The sequence below is a fragment of the Saccopteryx leptura genome, chromosome 3, assembly GCF_036850995.1.
Source record: "Saccopteryx leptura isolate mSacLep1 chromosome 3, mSacLep1_pri_phased_curated, whole genome shotgun sequence".
Classification (NCBI taxonomy): domain Eukaryota; kingdom Metazoa; phylum Chordata; class Mammalia; order Chiroptera; family Emballonuridae; genus Saccopteryx; species Saccopteryx leptura.
In genome coordinates, this window is record NC_089505.1 from 346,532,819 (window position 1) to 346,551,631 (window position 18,813).

Below are 18,813 nucleotides of genomic sequence, written 5' to 3' on the forward strand. Positions count from 1 at the left end.
AACTTTCAACTGAATGAAACTGCTCTCTTTTCAAAATATGTCATTTACTGCACTTGGAACGGAAATCCTTTCAGGAGAGAAAGTGAGCTTAAAATTTGTATCTGGATTTTTAATTGATGCATTTTTAATTTGTTATAAATATTAACTGACTTATGCTATGTGGCCTATCCCCTTTTAACTTACACAACCATTGTGGCGTCCTACATATCTATTGTGTGACTGGCAGCAAAATTAATTGGCAAATATTTCATTGTCTAAGTGTATAGTGATTTAGCAAAATCATATAGCCACACATTTGAAGAGAGAAAACTAATTGTGTATCTCACATTTTGTTAGCTATGTTTTCACATACACCAAATGCCATCATTCCCATAAGAATGTGAAGCACACAGTCAGGTTCTTAGTGAGTATTTGATAGGAAATTTTAGAGGCTGAATGTAATCAAACCAAAAACCTATTCAAGCTATTAGCAACAGTTTCTCAGGACTACAAGGCATTGTAAAAATGATGATGATATATATAGGAATCATAATACAATAGCCACTAATACTTACTGTATGCCATGCACCATTGATTTTTTTTGAGTGTGTGACAGAGACAGAGAGAGGGACAGATAGGGACAGACAGACAGGGAGGGAGAGAGATGAGAAGCATCAATTCTTCATTGCAGCTCCCTAGTTATTCACTGATTGCTTTCTCATATGTGCCTTGACTGGAGGGCTATAGCAGACCGAGTGACCCCCTTACTCAAACTAGCGACCTTGGGCTCAAGCTGATGAGCCTTGCTCAAATCAGATGAGTCCATGCTCAAGCCGGTGACCTCGGGGTTTCAAACCTGGTTTCTCCGTGTCCCAGTCAGACTCTATCCACTGTGCCACCGCCTGGTCAGGCCATGTGATATTGATTAAGTCATTAAATTTTCAAAGCAGCCTATGTCACAGATACTATTATTATTCCACTTTACAGATGAGAAGAAAGTTACTGAGAGGAGTTCTGATATTTTGAGGTTGGAAAAAAATCCCGTACTCTGCTGGTATTTAGAGACAAACACACTGAGAAAGGAAAATGGGGCCTTATACTGCTAAAGAGATGAAAAACTTTGGAGTAAGTTTCATCAACCTTGTTTCCAGGTCTCCAAAACCATGATCTCCACAGAGTTTATCATGTACCCTTGCTCCCCAACTTGATGGAAATTATATTTATAAAATATTAAAGAAAGGCAAGGACCTACAACTTGACCGCAATGAAGTCTGAGCCAGCACAGTCATCAGGACAGTCACACATCCAAAGGGTGTGGTTGGTACCTTTTCACCAATGTAGGCAATTAAAATTGAGCCACGACTAACTTTTGGAAAAGATGACATTACACTGGTCGTCCTTTGCCTAAATGGTCACAAGTACAGCAGAATAAAAGAAATTTAGACTCTAGCATGATATTCTGTGCTCACTCTTTTATACAATCAAAATGCACCCCTCTTGTACCAGTACAGTACATGGCTTTTTTGTTTAAAGCTGCTTGATGTCAACTATCTACTGTGCACAGTCTAAATCTAAATTGTGCTCAATTTTAAAGTTATTGTGCTGGAGTTGGAATTACCATATGTATAGTCTTTCATTTGTTTCTACTAGTTAGTTTTAACACCACAGGCATGAATCATTTGCCCAGCAGATAAAAATCACTCTAAGCTGACTCACATGTTTAACAACACAGCAAACCCTTCACACTCTTGGAAGGTACAGTAAAGAGGAAGTGTTAGATCAAACCAGTGAAGACAAGGAAAACTCTTCCACATCCCACTTCCGTAGACATGAAGAGTTTCAGAATTTCTACTGGATGCCACATGAGAAAAGCAAATTAAAACTGGTAAGAGAGACGTGCTCTGAATAATTTCCATGGTGAACTGGCAGACATGATCACATGAGCAGGCTCTCTCTTGATAATAAACACATCGCGTCTTGGCCTACACAGAGGCCCGCTGCAACCTCACGTTTGGTGCCAATTAGCATTAATTGTGGCTGTGCTCGGCTCTCCCCATTGCGCACCACCTGGGAAGGCCAGGCTTTGCATTTACAGATGCAGCATGCGAAACTCAGGGTTAAAAGAGCGGTCTTTGTTTTGGCTTCAAATTGCACAGATTCACCTACAACAAGGGTTACTGAAAGCAAGAGATATGTGTATTTTTTAAGAATTTAGTTATAGACTAGGCCGCGTCCAGAATATCTGAAAGGCAGCATTGAAAATTTGTTTTCAGACTACAATTTTAGCCTACCGCAACTAACTTTACACACACATGTATGCAAAGAGCATATCCTCTGTGATCCAATATAATTATTTACTTACTGTGACTAAAACTACTTACTTAGAAGGTAAGCTCCGTCGACTTTCATGGCAAATACTGCCTCTGCAAACAGCCTCCCACCACAGGCTGGGGTATGCCTTGTGCAGAAATACTGTGTGTGCAGCTCATCACTGGTGGAGTACAGTCTCAGAGTGGAGTATCCATGGAGACAGAGCCTCCTACATGTGCAGGGCAAGGAAGTTACTCTGCTGGGCACCATAGCAACAGGAGGCAGAGGGAAGGCCAGCCAATCAGGGAAGAGCACAGGAGCTTCTCCCTGGCGACTGCAGCATTTCAAATGAAACCATTGCCCTCATGAATGGACACAAAGCATTTAAAGAAATGCCAGATTGTCAAATAGAAGGAGATGTCTCCACAACAGTCAAGGCTAAACCTTTGACAATGCTGGAGCAAAACATTTAGAATCTTTCTACCGTGATTATATCCCAATGGGCAAGGAAGAAATTACAGCAAAACCCCACATATTCCTAAATTTAATTGCAAGCATGTGAAGCTTTGAGGCAAAGGCTTGATGTACTCCACGGATTCCAGCTATTTAAATATGCAAGGCACCTCACAGTGCTGCCCAGAGAGAGGAATAGGAATGGTGTTGTGCTGAGAGGAGGAAAAAGAATTGGGGGTTCTCTGGGACAGCTGTCTCCATATTCCTTCCAAGTAGGTTTGCTTAGAGTAAACATATTTATTAAGGCCCCCATTACATCAGAATAATTCTTACTAAGGAGGCATCTGTGACAAAAACAGGACCCATGCTGATTAGTGCATATTCAAACACCTTAAAGTGGTGCTATTCGGAAACTCGCCTCATCTCTCATTTTATAACAGTAAGGACAGTGATCATTTATTGAGCACATACTGTATACCAGGCAAACAGTGTCACTACAAACCCAGCTTCCTGCCAAATGCTGACACTGATTTAAAAAAAATAATAAGGGATGTGCACATTTGCTTTCATGCCATGCAGTATTTATGGGACCAACTCCCCTTCCCCCCACTGCTCTGCAGGTGACCTGGGCCACTCTATTCAAGGTGTAAATATAAGGCAAGGTACCCTCTTCTCACAGTTACCTTCCAGAAAAGAAATCCCTTCCAACGCCTCTTATCATAGCACTCTTTACAATTACCTTCTCTATTCAAAAAGTCCTCATTTGAAAAAGACGGCATCTGTCTGAACCTCAATGAGTGCTAGCTGGAGCTGCCTTCAGAGCTCAACTGCTAGGACTGTTTAATAGAAATGGGGGAAAGAAACTGAAAAACAGACATTTAATTATTCCTGCATGTTGGGCAAATGTATGTTTTGAGTTTGCTCACTTTTATTGTTAAAAAATGGCGCTGGGCAGTGCCAGGTATATGTGGTCTGTGAAATTGCAAATTATCTTCCTGCTTGGGAAGGGCCATTGTTTTGCTAATGTTGACTGGAGGAGGGGTCTTTGTGGGCCGAGGTAGTTTTGCAGAGAGAAGAAGGAGAAGAGGCAGAGAGAAGCCATGTTTGCAGAGTGAGAGAGAAGAGAATGCAGGGTGCTGAAGAAGAAGCCATGTTGGAAGGGGAAGAGAAGGTGTGCAGATGGGGAACCAGAGCTGAGGAGCTTTTGTGAGCTCCGCTGAGACTGGTGGGGCCTTTGATTCTAGGAGAAATCGGAAAAGATTCTGCTGGTTGTGGAACCAGAGAATGCGTCAGGGCTTTGGGAGCTCTGAATGAAAGGGAAGTGTTTTTCTTGCCTGTGCCTGTTTGCTCGTCGGCCGGTGTGAGACTTTAGTAAAGGAATGGCCCACCATTTTTTGGCTCCACTGTTTCTTTACCATCTGCCCCAATTCAATGAGAACCTGCATGGGGTTGGCCACAACAGTGGCAGCCTCTGGCCATACACTGAGGTATACATACACAGTTTTTTAAAGATCACTCAAATAGCAATACAGTCAACGGTGAAGTTGCAGAGATCACAAAACCCCAAGTCCTTTGCTAAGAGAACTCAGGAACTGACTAGCTTTGGGTGTGAAGGATACTCAGATCCATTTACAGGAAGACAGAAGAACCAGGTGTCCCCATGGATGTTGTGACAACCTGCTATTTGTCCTCCAATGTCCTTCTCCAACCTTCTGTTTATTCTTACCATCTCTATTTTGGGCGGGTCTCTATTTACGGTAATTTAACTCAAACCCTCATAGGACTTGTTTTAAAAAGATGCACCTGACATGGATTCAAAACTGCTTTATAGCAAACAAACTAGAAGTGAAGATGATTTGCTCTGGCATAGACATATTAAGTTGAAATGAGATGAGAAAAACTAAATAATTTTTTTATATTAGCTACAATGAACAAAGTCAATGTTTCCAAATTAATAGGAGTCTAACAGTACATGTAATGAAAATAACAAATAAAAATACCCATCAGACATTGATTCATTTATCTCTCTAAAGGTTTACTCTAGTTAGCAAATAAAATAAAACATTTTAAATCTCATTAAGAAGATGGAGTATCTTATGTTCTGCCATATACATTGTATCCAACTACAGGGTGGGGCAAAAGTAGGTTTATAGTTGTGAGTATGTGAAACTCAGAGGTTATTTTTGTATTAAGTATTCATTAATTATTGTATTATTTTCCAAATGAACCACTGTCTACCTACTTTTGCCCCACCCTACACTTTTCTGTTTTCATGGCCTGCTTCCGAAGCCATCTAAATTTAGAGTACCTGCTTCTAATTTCATCTCTTAATAATCCAGGCTGGAGAGTAGCCAGAAAGATCCCAGACATGTAACTTAAATTATGGCTCTCTTCCAGTGGTGGGATTCAAATATATGATTTCACAATCGGATCTCTGCCCTAATGACCATTTTAAGTATAAAAAATATATATACCGAAAGGTATTTTATTATTTCATGCACTTAATACTTAAATAAGAATAATAAAAGAGGTACAGAAAACTAGATCATATGAGTTTTAAAATATTAATGAAAAAATATTAAATAATATCTGACAAAAAATAAAACTGTTATTTAAGATATTTCCTTATTGCTTCTTGATTGGCCTCCTCACTTGCACTTTTTTGTCACCTATGGAAGGAATGAACATTAATATGGGCACTTAGAATGCACTGTTGCGTAGATGAACGTTAATAAAGAGTAAGGAATGTAAATTTGTGATTTCCACATTGGGTGGCTGCCCAGGCACCCACCTTAGAGAGAACCCTGATTACAAGTGTCATTTTAATACCTGGTTTGCCGAACTCAACCAGAAATTAGGTATAGGTTCTGCCAAACTGGTGCGAACTGGCTGAGTTCCACCACTGCTCTCTTCTCAAAACTCTCCAGTGGCTTCCCATCGCTCTAACACTACAGACCTCACCTGCCACCACCCATCCTCAGTCCTCCCTGAGTCTGCAGGAATATGGCTAAGCTCTCAGTTCAAGGGTTATCTCCCTGCCTGACCTGTGGTAGCACAGTAGATAAGGCGTTGACCTGGAATGCTGAGGTTGCTGGTTTGAAACCCTACCCAGTCAAGGCACATAGGAGAGGCAACTACTACAAGTTAATGCTTCCCGCTCCTCTCCCACTTCCCTCTCTCTCTCTCTCTCTCTCTCTCTCTCTTTCCTTTCTTTAGAATCAATAAAGTCTTTAAAAAAAATAGAAAAAAGGTCATCTCTCCAGACATTCTCCTGTCCTATGCCCCGGTCACTGTCTACACAACATTGCCTTGTTGTACTTGTCACTATCTGAACTTCAACTTATCTTGCTTATCTGCTTGTGTATCAGCCATCACCTCATGTTCAAGGCAGGCTCCGAGAGAACCTGCCTTTCACTTCTCCACCCTCAGTGCCTGGAACAATGGTGTCAGTGTGCAGCAAAGGCTTTATATATACTAGTTGAATGAATGAACACAAGCTAGTTGATATACAGCTGGGATGCAAACCTAGGTTTAGCAGAAACTTACATGTGGGGAAGAGGTATATACTCCCTTTACACTCTGACATAGTGATCACCTTCCTGCAACACCACAAATGTTCTAGACTCTGTATCTCGGAATGTAAACCCACTGAAGCCAGGTTCCTGAAGCATGACCTCATTTAACCACAACCTGCATTCGCGGAGCTTGTTGCTGCACCTTGACTGCTGTCAGGGACAGGCTTAGGTGCTGGAAGGCTTTAACTCATTGAGTTACCCAAACGAACATACTATGTTGTTTAACACGGAACTTTTGGTTGATGTCCCTACAGTACACCAAAATGCCATACACCCAATTTTACTGACAAAGAAGACAGAGAGATCATAGTATGTATCCCCCTGGCTCCTGACCTGTCAGGGAAAGGGCGCAGTTTCTTTATACATAGCCTGGGAGTTCTCTTCTTCTGGGCTCTGGGTAACTCGACCCTCCTCTTGCACCCGAATAATGTGGAATGGCTCCAAGCTGTTGCCAATGCCAAGTATGTCACTATATCTCGCTGGAGACCTGCCGTTATGCCTCTGCCATCACATGCAGACAGTCTCCTCAATAAACTCTCCTCCTCAACTAGGAAAAGAGATTATACATCTTCATGATATACAGCTCTTGGTTTATGTGTCAGTGTGTAAAAGATGTTTCCAGGTTTATTTCTTTTAGGCTGGCAGTCAATAAATACGCCCAACAGTGGGTGTGAGGTCTGCTGGAGCGTCTGCAGAATGTAGTAAGCGCTTGGCAGGCGCCCAAACCAGTGGCTGGAACACTGTACACGCAGTAAATCCAAGCAGACCCAGGATTTGGATGGTGGTCACCTTTGGGGAGAAGAGGATTATAACGCAATGCTTAGGGAAATACCATAAATGGACCATTTGGCAGCATTACGTTGACTGGGGGGCATCATCCAAAGCACAGATGGGAGAAAGGCATGAGAATTAATATGTAACCCTGCCATAAACACAAACACTAAGCCCACTCATTACAGTTCAGCCTGATTGTACCGGTCTGGTCTCTGCTGGGGAGAAGTGACAGAGGATGTCGTCACCCGCCGCAGAGCATGCCCTGCTGAATCCTGGGTGAGCATGCCTTCTCTCGGGGTGGAAGAAACTTTCAGAGACCCATTTCAGTATCAGTGCAAATGCTCTTGTGTAAGTTGACTAAGTCTAATGATATGTGTTCACGCTAGGGTTCATGATATACAGGCAGCAATCCCCTATGTGCTCAACTTTGTGTATTTCATTGAAGTTACACCAGGGATCATTGATTTTGTTATCAGCAACAGCCAGCATAGTCCACATAATGGTCTGTATCAGCTAATTTATAAAAATTAATAAGAATTTTTAGGGTCATACAAACATTAAAGAAAAATAATTTGTCTTCTAGTCACACATCTTTCTAAATCATCACACTGTAATTAAAATCAATCCTTTGACGGCAGGCCTTACAACCAGTGCAATGGTTAGGAGTTAGGAGCAAGATTAGTCAGTTTAAAATCCATCGACAAGCTGTGTGACCTTGGATGAGTTACTTAACCTCTCTGTGTCTCTGTTTCCCAATCTGTAAACTAGGAGACAATGATATCCCTTTCTAGCACCGATGTTAGGGTAAAATGAGTAAAGTGCTTGGAATTTTTCCTGGGATGGTTAGTGCTCAGTAAATATTAGCTAAAATTTTTAAAAATTTAATTTCAGAATATCCTCCTAGCCCACAATTACATGTAATATATCCTTCCAGATATTGTCCTAAGGCTTTCCGTCTCCAGAATAGGTTTTAGCCTTTATTTGAGGCTGGGCTTAGATGCTGCAACACCTATGATTGTAACCATTAGAAAAATAATGTTTTTGCCAAGAATGCACAGTTTCCATATAACCAAAATCTTCTCTTCTGGCACTGAATGTTTAGTATTTTCTACCCTATGAAAGTATTTCTAAAATGCTCAAGATATTTCTTTCTGCCCTCATACAACTCCAGCTCCACCATTACAAGGATTCAATCTGTTTCTAGAACATTGGTTACTGCACTAAAGGCTTTTTTTTTTTTTTTTCTGAAGCTGGAAACGGGGAGGCAGTCAGACAGACTCCTGCATGCGCCAGACCAGGATCTAACCGGCACGCCCACCAGGGGGCGATGCTCTGCCCATCCGGGGCGTCGCTCTGCCGCAACCAGAGCCATTCTAGCACCTGGGGCAGAGGCCACGGAGCCATCCCCAGCGCCCGGGCCATCCTTTGCTCCAATGGAGCCTCGGCTGCGGGAGGGGAAGAGAGACAGAGAGGAAGGAGAGGGGGAGGAGTGGAGAAGCAGATGGGTGCCTCTCCTGTGTGCCCTGGCCGAGAATCGAACCCGGGACTCCTGCACGCCAGGCCGACGCTCTACCACTGAGCCAACCGGCCAGGGTGCACTAAAGGCTTTAGTGGGCTTTTGTCCACTCATTCATATTTTCCCATCTCTGTTCTCATTGTCAATCCATCATCTGTCAATTTGTACTCTTGTCAGTGACCTAGAGCAAACATTCCTCCTGATTTACATGAACTAGAAAAACACGACAGGACTAGCATTGTGTTTCAGATACACCTAAGTTCAGGGTGAGAGTTTTAAGGGTTTTCTTGTAAATAAAGTGCATCAAGTTTGTGACGTGTCTATTTTAAGAGCTACTAATGGCCATTATTAACATCTGAGGAATTCCTTGAGTCGGGTCGATGCTAGGCAATAGCTGGAGAGCACACAGTTATAAAGTGACGGTATGAAGACCTGAACCTAGTACGCTGGACTCGGGAATCTGGCGGTCAGAGTGTCCCCCTTCCCCACTTTTTCCCAGGATAGGACAAGTTAGGTAACGCGGGGAGAAGCTGTGCTAGCTCAAAGCTTTCGCCTCTCCTCCCGGCAGCTCAAGTTATGAGGAGAATGGCCTCCCCCAGGTAAGCTGCCTAGCTCGCCTTTCACAGAACTAACTTTGAAGTGAAAGCCATGCTTGTGATAAGATAGGAACACCTGTAGGCTATCGGCTGTGGGCGAAGAACCTCGATCTGTAAGGGAACCAGGGTTGCTCAGTCTCTAACCTACTTGGTTCCCTTCTGGATTTTCTAGCAAATGCCTCCGAATGTGAGATTTTTTTTTTTTTTTTTTTTTAAGGAACCAATCCTCTGTTATTGTTGTGAGGTTATTATAGTTCATCTGGCCACCTCTCTGGTTTCAATTGCCTGGGTGGTATCTGATGACAAGGGAATAGTAACTTAGTTTGAATGCTGATAAAATACGGTGACATCTTTCAAATGCAGATTTCGACATTTCAGTTTCTAAATGTGGGTTTATTTTAAATCAAGTGACCCCAACTATTTATTTACTCTTTACCGACCTCCTTAAGCTCAGGTGTTTTTTTTTTTTTTTCTTTTTCTTTTCACATTTTCTATTTGTTTAAATCGTGTAACTAGTTCCTCTGCTCTGCAAAAAGGATTTGGTGCTTGTATTTGTAAAACAATGACACTGAGTCTTTTTCTTCTCCAGTGTAATATATATTACCCTCAAGTAGTAAATCAAGGCTAAAGGAAGGCTTAGGAATGTCATCTGATGTGCTAGCAATAATCCAATTAGGACTTTCCTTTCTGAGTAAAAAAAAAAAAATCTTTTCAGGTGAACTGACTGCAAACTAAACACAGGAGGAACACCTGGGAAAGGGAATGTTACCCACGCATTCTTCAAAAAGTTCCCGGTTAGAACACCTTCATTCCTTTCCTTCTAATCCGGACTGGAGGCCAAATTTATCAACGGTATTCTTCCTTAAATCAAAGCTCCCCAAGAGCTGGGTGCCACTGAGGCCATCTTGACAACCTCTCTCCAGCACTCCTGCCCCAGTGCACATAATTCCTCGCACAAAGTGGATGCTCCGTTTCTCAGTTAAGTATTTATTGCAAACCTACTATATGACAAACACTATACTGAGCTCTGGAGATTCCATTTCAGTGTTTGCTGAATTGACTGGCGATAAAAGGAAAACATAAAGCCATTATCCAATTGGACTGTAGGCATGCTTTCCTTTGCTCTTTGGTGGCAATTTTTAATTAAATCCGCACAGGCACTGCTAGAAGCCAAAACGACAGAAGGCTCAATGCCTGTAAGTTCCAGAAGGAGTCCCGCTCAGAGGACACTGGAAAGCGGCAGGCTCTGCAGCGCACCCTCCTAAGGGCATTTCAATAACTCCTTTCTGAGCTGAATGGCAGTTTTCCAGAACCTAGACCAGGGCTAGTCAACCTTTTTATACCTACCGCCCACTTTTGTATCTCTGTTAGTAGTAAAATTTTCTAACCACCCACCAGTTCCACAGTAATGGTGATTTATAAAGTAGGGAAGTAACTTTACTTGATAAAATTTATAAAGCAGAGTTACAGCAAGTTAAAGCATATAATAATACTTACTTACCAAGTACTTTATGTCGGATTTTCACTAAGTTTGGCAGAATAAATCTTTATAAAACAATGTACTATATAGTTAAATCTATCTTTTTATTTATACTTTGGTTGCTCTGCTACCGCCCACCATGAAAGCTGGAACGTCCACTAGTGGGCAGTAGGGACCAGGTTGACTACCACTGATCTAGAACAACGAACCTAAAATTAAATGGGCTCATGTTATTTAATGTCCAAGGGAACCCCGAGCATCTGTCTAAGAGACACTAATTGCTTGCTATTTTAATAAAGTGCTATTGGTTCTAATGAGACAATTTATTTTTAAAAAAGTAGAGCATGCGCCAGTCAGTTTGGGCTGAGGAGAGATGGCCCCTTGAGGCTAGGGAAGAGGTGGAACATTTTAACCTGACAGCAGGGTCTTCTCGTGGTAAACAGATGAGGTCTCTGTGTTTTATAAATTTTGGAGTCAGCCAGGGGCCTCATTTCCAGGATTTCCTCTCTTCACATTTATGTGACTGACAGGTTTACTCTGCTGAGAGTTCAGAGAACTATAGGTCATGGTGCAGATTTTTCTTTCTTTCCTTTTTTTTTTTTTTAGGGGAGAGGAGAGGAGATAGTGAGGCAGACTCTCACATGCACCCTGACCGAGATCCACTGGATAACCCTTGGGTACCGACCGAGCTATGTACTGCGACTGAGGCTGATGCACTCTAATAAGGCCATCCTCAGTGCCTGGTGCCACACTCAAACCAATCAAGCCATTGGCTGCGGGAGAGGAAGAGGGAGACAAGAAGGAGAGGGAGGAGGGAAGAAGCAGATCGTGGCTTCTCCTGTGTGCCCCGACCAGGGAATCGAACCCAGGACATCCATATGCCAGGCCAATGTGCTGCCCACTGATCCACCAGCCAGAGCCAGACTTTTCTAAATAGTACAAAGAGCTTACTGCACAGAACTGAGTCCCATTCAAACTCCTGAGCAACTTTTTCAGTGATTACATTAGGAATTATAGTCGACTAAAAAATAAACTTTAGGGATCCCTTTGTCCTTGGACAAATGCAAATAAATAAAAACATCACAAGGTCCTTACCAGATCAGGTGATATTCATACCTATGAGCAATGAAATTAGAAGTAGTTGACGAAAGTGGTGTTTCCGAGTCTGCTTCTGGGCAAGGGTTATTAAATTAAGATTCCTAAGTCCTGGTAAAGGAGATTGATGAAATCTCAGAAACAGTATGCAATGTTTTGTGCATATGGGCATTCTTCTGGAGTATGGGTCCATGGCCTTCATGATTCTCAAAAGATCCAAGAATCAGAACAGAATTAAGAACAATGGTTCTTTTTTCCTTCCTTCCTTCCTTCCTTCCTTCCTTCCTTCCTTCCTTCCTTCCTTCCTTCCTTCCTTCCTTCCTTCCTTCCTTCCTTCCTTCCTTCCTCCCTTCCTCCCTTCCTCCCTTCCTCCCTTCCTCCCTTCCTCCCTTCCTCCCTTCCTCCCTTCCTGCATTTTTCTTCCTCTCTTTTTTTTTTGTCTGCATTTTTTTCATGAAGACTTAAGGCCTTAAACATTCTCAGAAGGACAAGTGGCTGATCCTTTTTATTAAGTGAGAGGCAGGGAGGCAGAGAGATAGACTCCCTCATGTGCTCCGAGTAGGATCCACCTGGCAAGCCCCCTACTGGGCGATGCTTTGCCCATCTGGGGCCGCTGCTCTGTTGCTCGGCAACCAAGCTATTTTAGCGCCTAAGCAAGGCCATGGTGCCATCCTCAGTGCCCAGGGCCAACTTGCTCAAACCACTCAAGCCATGGCTGCAGTAGGAGAAGAGAGAGTGCAAGAGAGAGAAGGGGGAAGGAGAAGGGGTGGAGAAGCAGATGGTCGCTTCTCCTCTGTGCTATGACTGGGAATCAAACCTGGGACTTCCACATGCTGGGCCAATATTCTACTGCTGAGCTAACTGGCCAGGGCAAGTTTTAAGTCTTATGTTAAAATAAATCTTCTTTATTATGTGTACTGAAAACAGAGAAAGTTAGTGATAATCTTAACTACCATTTAAACTTGGTTTGTTCTTTTTGCACTGCACTGGTCTTCTGGTTCACTGTTTCCTTGTACTATCATCACTGTAAAATGGTTTTAGCATGACAGGTGGATATTTTGGTTCATAATTTGGGGTGGATAACAAAAATGAAGTAATTTCGGTTTGCATTCAAATCTTACATTACTTTCACATGCAATCCATAAAGCTGATATTATTTCCAGCACCATTTGCTCTTCTCAATTCCAGAATCACCTTTGCTGTTGAGGTCAATGAGAGCTGAATGAACCCCCAATATGTACCAACCTTGTGTGCGAGGAGTACAAAAAGAGGATGGCAGGGCTCCTGCTCTTAAACCTACACCCCACATGTTAGAGAAGCAGATTTTATTGGTGATAACTCCCAGCTTAAAAAAAAATTATCTGACCAAGTGGTGGCACAGTGGATACAGCATTGACCTGGGATGCTGAGGACCCAGGTTTGAAATCCGGAGGTCGCCAGCTTGAGCACGGGCTAATCTGGCTTGAGCATGGGTTCATCATCTTGAGTGTGGAATCATAGACATGACCCCATGGTCTCTGGCTTGAGCTCAATGTCACTGGCTTGAGCCCAAGATCGCTGGCTTGAGCAAGGGGTACTAGCTCTGCTGTAGCCCCTGGTCAAGGCACATATAAGAAAGCAATCAATGAACAACTAAAAGTGCCACAACAATGAGTTGATGCTTCTAGTCTCTCTCCCTTTCTGTCTATCTCTGTCTGTCAACCCCCCTCTTAAGAATATATCAAAGAAGACATACAAAAGGCTAATGAGCACATGAGAAGACACTCATCATCATTAGCTATCAGTGTTTAAATTAAAAAGCACAATGAAATACCACTTCACACTTACCAGAATGGCTATAACCAAAAAGATAGGCAATAACAACTGCTAACTATGATGTACGTGGAGAGACTGGAACCCTCAAACACTGTTGGTGGGTATGTAACCTGGCATAGCCATTTTGGAAAAGAGTTTGGCAGTTCCTCAAAGAGTTAAATATAGTCTCCATATGATTCAACAATTTTATTCCCAGGTAATATACCCTAGAGAAATGAATGCATGTTCACACAAAAACCTGCATATGAATGTTCATAGCACACTATTCATAATAGCCAGAAAGTAGAAAAACCCAAATGTCCATCACTAAGAATGGAGAAACAAAATGTGGTCTATCACAACAGGGGAAGCTGAAGGAGTATTAGTGAGAGGGTGCCCGGGAGCTCTGTATTCTCCACTCAATTTTTCTATAAATCTAAATTTGCTTTAAAAGAAAAGGTTATTAAAAATGTAGTATATCAACACACAAGAATATTATTGAGCCAAAATAAAGAATGAAAAGTACTAATACATGCTACATTGAGGAACCTTGATGATATTATGCTAAGTGAAAGAAGCCAAATGCTAAAGGCCACATATTTGCATGAGATGTCCAGAACGGGCAGGCCCATAGAGACAGAGACTGGGTTAGTGTTGCCAGGGGCTGGGGGAGGGGAGAGTGCCACATCATTGCTAACGGGTATGAGGTTTCTCAGGGGCAGTGATAACAAATGTTCTGGAATTGGACCGCGGTGACGTTTGTACAACCTTTTGAATATACTGAGAACAACTGAATTGTACACTTTGAAGGTGTGAATTTTATGGCATGTGAATTAATATTAAATATTAAAAAAAAGGACAATCGAGCTGGGGAAGAAGGGAGGAAGTGCTTGCCCTTGGGTTTTGAGGGGAAGCAGAGTTTTCCCACCCAAAACATGCTTTTTGGAGAAATTTATTATTTTAAGCTCATTATTTTTAAGAAACAAAAGAATCAAGAAGAGCCTTTTATTTCCCCCTCATCTGCCTAAAAGAATTCGGATATAAAAAACCTGCTTAAAGGAAGGGAGCTGTCACCTTGGCATGATATAAATTAAGTGTGGCAGACAGGGAGAAGCCTGCAAAGTCTGCTTGTTAGACCCTCTTCTGTGTCCCGTTGTTTCTGGGTGGCCTCTCGAGAAATTTGTTTATCAAATATTTGCTCTTTCTTATCCACCTGTGAACTGCTTACTTTCCTTTTAAAGTCCCAGACCCCTGCTCCTTAGTCCAGAAGGGCACATAGCCTCAGCTACCTCATTCATCCTGGGGTCCCATTTTCTTAGGGAACCACCAAATGTACATACATGATAAGTTTGGTCATGTTCTCCTGTTAATCTGGCTCATGTCAATTTGATTATTAGTCCAGCCAGAAGCACTTAGAAGAGTAGAAGAAAATTATTTTTCTCCCACACAGTACATAAGGTAATGGCTTTATTTCATGTCGATAATTGTATGACATTCTTTACCTCATTGTCTCTGTCCTAAGTATTGAGGGTGCCCAACACTCTTCTAACAATATCTGTCTTTCTCTTTTATATGCTGTCTTCCCTGCTGTGTATTCTTCCCTTTCTTTTTTAGATGATTCCAAAGCAATGGATTATTAACAAGTTCATCATGACTAGCATTTATCAGGAGCCTAAGAGAGAGGGGATTTGTTTTTCACAGTTTAAATCTTGTTCTAAGACTAAACGACATTCTTCTCTTTGGTTGACTAAATGCAAAATAAAGAATAATCTATGAAGATATGCTGTGCAAATCAATTAATCAGGAAGAACAAAAGCAGACAGAGATGGAAGAGGACACAGGACCTCCCAAGGGAAAAGGACACCTGACCAAGCTTTGGATCCTTTGAAATAAAGCTGTCTATAGCTTCTTGCACAATAATGTCACTACCAAACAAAAATTAGAAGACAATTGCAAGGACTGAAGACTCAAGCAACCTATTGATCTGTCTTTTCAGGCTCATAAATATGTATAGCATAACTGTGGATGTTAAAGAAAATAATGCAATATAGAGGTTGGTTCACAACGCTCATGTCCTTTTATGTTGAAGTTAGAACTTCAGTTTTACTAAAACTATAGTTTCTCATTTATTATATATATTTCTGAGATATAAAATACTTACTTATATATTGCAAATCCTGAGAATTCACCTTTTTTGATGTTGATGGCACCTCATCCAATACAATAATAATTTCCATTTCATCTCATAGCTTTTAATATTTTGTAATTCTTGAACATCTGTATATATATATATATGCACATAACATCTAATTCATATTTCAATCTTTAGAAGTAAATAAAATAATGAGGTTAGCAAATATGCCCAGCCCAAAAGATCTGCATCAAGATAACCTATTCTATTCATAATTTATCACCACTTTAGATGGTAGGAAGTACTTATTTTTTCCTTTTTCTTTTTCCAAGTGAGAGTAAGGGAGATAGAGAGACAAACTCCCACATGCTCCCTGACCAGGATCCATCTGGCAAGCCCCGTCTGAGGCCGATGCTTTGCCCATCGAGGGCCATGCTTGCAACTGAGCTATTTTTAGTGCCTGAAGCAGAGGCTCCACCAAGCCATCCTCAGCACCCAGGGCTGATGTGCTCAAATCAATAGCCATGGCTGCAGGAAGGGAAGAGAGAAAGAGAGAGAGAGAGATGAAAAAGGAGGAGAGGGAGGGAAGGAGAAGCAGATGGTTGCTTCTTCTGGGTGCCCTGACTGGGAATCAAACCCAGGACTTCCACATGCTGGGCCAATGCTCTACCAGCCAGGGCCATGAAGTAATTTCTTAATATAATTTATGCTGGAATTAATTATAAAGTCTAAATGTCTGTGAGATCATCCAGTTTATGTTTTTCAACTTTGCTCCATCTTCTGTCTTTATAATGCATGCATGTCACTATACTTACTCAATTTTTAACAACCAAAAAAGAAAATATTCCACTCTTTGCCCCACCTCCTTTTTTTAAAAGGAGATGTTTCTGGGTACTGGGTACAGCATTAGTGTTTCCTGTCTTGATATACACGTGTTTCATTTCAAATGTGACCACTCTGGTGGTCATACCACACGGAGAGCAACATGAATATAAATAAGTGCATTTACCTGGCTTTACAAGGCCTGACTTGGGTTCCTTCTTATACCGAGCCGACTGGATGCTGCCCTCACCAGCCATTCCAACTGTGCATTTCTTTCGGGTAAAGTCTTCATCACTTCCAGGGCGAAAGCTAATAGGACTGTTGCCAGCATCCGAGGGCGTCTTCACAGGAGACACGGACTGGCTACTAGGGCAGCCTGTGTCATCTGGAAGACAGGAACCAGCAAGTGTTTAGTGAGGAGCAGGACATCAATGATGGACAAGAGTAGCACGCAGTGACCCACATACAGGTGCGCTCACACATGTGCCCTCCAGCTTAGCAAGCCCCAGGTTAACACCTGTGAATGACTCTCCTTTTATTTTCCATATTTTGGCCAATCATTCTAACAGGGAAAATATCACCTATCAAAAAAACATATTTTGGCCCTGGCTGGTTGGCTCAGTAGTAGAGCATCAGCCTGGCATGCAGGAGTTCCGGGTTCGATTCCCGGCCATGGCACACGGGAGAAGCGCCCATCTGCTTCTCCACCCCTTCCGCTCTCCTTCCTCTCTGTCTCTCTCTTTCCCTCCCGCAGCTGAGGCTCCATTGGAGCAAAGTTGGCATGGGCGCTGAGGAAGGCTCCATAGCCGCTGCCTCAGGCGCTAGAATGGCTCTGGTCACAACAGAGCAACGCCCCAGATGGGCAGAGCATCGCTCCTTGGTGGGCATGCCAGGTGGATCCCGGTCGGGCGCATGCGGGAGTCTGTCTGACTGCCTCCCCATTTCCAACTTCAGAAAAATACAAAAAAACAAAACAAAAAAACAAACAAACATATTTTAAGGCAACACCTTATAAGATTTTTGGATGACAAATATTTTTGTAACATTCATGTTATCAAAACCCAAAAGTTTTTTTCAACACATAAGTCTACTTTTTGTCATAACTGTCCATGGATTTTTGATGGGGCTAGTAATAAAAATTCACCACAGCAGCTTGGATCATTAATGAGAATTCTTCAGCATTGTCTGTGTTAGGGAAATAGTTACTTGAATATAATTGACCACACCCAGTTTTTGATCCCTTACTTGGCCATTCATTTGGTTAATAGAGTGACAGATAAGAGAGTGGTGTTAGGAGTTCAAGGAAGCAGAGAGTAGTCCTGTTTTATTATACACACCCAAACACAAATATATCAATCAGGCATCTTGCTGTCTGGGGAAAACAGTAAAATAAAAATGATACTCAAATGAGACACGTTCCCTTAACTTTCCGGTTGCAGATTGCTACCACAGTCATTGTTACAAATTAATATGCATGAGATGAAGTAAACTGTGTAGATGCTTACTAAGCAAAGGAGAAAGTTGTACTGCTGACTCCTATAAGTGCTTTCCATATTTATTAAACATTTATGGCTGTTGGTTAATTCACTTATACTTTGATGAGGAGAACTGTATGAGAATTTAATGCAAATCAATATTACTTCAAAGTAAATCCACTCCAACTAATCAATTAGTGGTAATTTTCATTACTAAATATATCTTTGTTATACAAAAGTACTCTGATGGCCAGAGTTACTGTAGTAACTAGTTAGACCAAAAAAATAAATAAATAAATAAAGAAGAAGACATTTATTACAAATAACTTTTAGAACTATTTTATTTTTATGAGTATTAAAGGAACTAAAAATAATTTGCCATCTACGGAAGGCTATCTTAAAACTCCATAGTTTGAATAAAGACAGAAATAGAACTAGGCCTGCATAAAATATAGATTGCCTGAATTTAGACTCTCTCTAAAAAAGAATGGCCAATTCTTCATTTTTGGCCTTTCTTTCAATTTTTATTATGAAATACCCCAGTTCCTGGAACAAGAGAACTTGGCACTGGTAAAATGATTTAGTTCTCCTAATGTCCTTTTTTGACTTTTGGACACATCAGTGACATGGGACCTCAGCAGTCCATTTCTGGAAGTGAATGGTGCTTAGTGTATTGTTCATGCCTGCTGTCGCTGCTGCTCCTTTAAATGTGCTGTATTCTTCCTGAACTCCAGAAGAAACTGGCCCTGAATTACAGAGTGATGAGAACCCTTCTCGGTGGCTACTGCTCAGCTATTTCATCGGTTATTATCC

The 18,813-nt window shown here is 41.7% G+C and overlaps 1 protein-coding gene across 4 annotated transcripts in view; it reads right to left on the reverse strand.

Annotated features, from left to right (window-relative positions):
- SYBU (syntabulin) overlaps positions 1 to 18,813 on the reverse strand; it is a 122,549-nt gene that overhangs the window by 34,190 nt on the left and 69,546 nt on the right. For 3 of the 4 annotated variants that reach the window (XM_066379367.1, XM_066379365.1, XM_066379366.1), the window contains one exon: positions 16,713 to 16,910. In XM_066379367.1, coding sequence (XP_066235464.1) covers positions 16,713 to 16,910 — 198 coding nt within the window. Of the gene's footprint in view, positions 1 to 2,360; positions 2,433 to 16,712; positions 16,911 to 18,813 lie in introns of those variants that run through there. The other variant, XM_066379368.1, reaches the window with a different exon arrangement.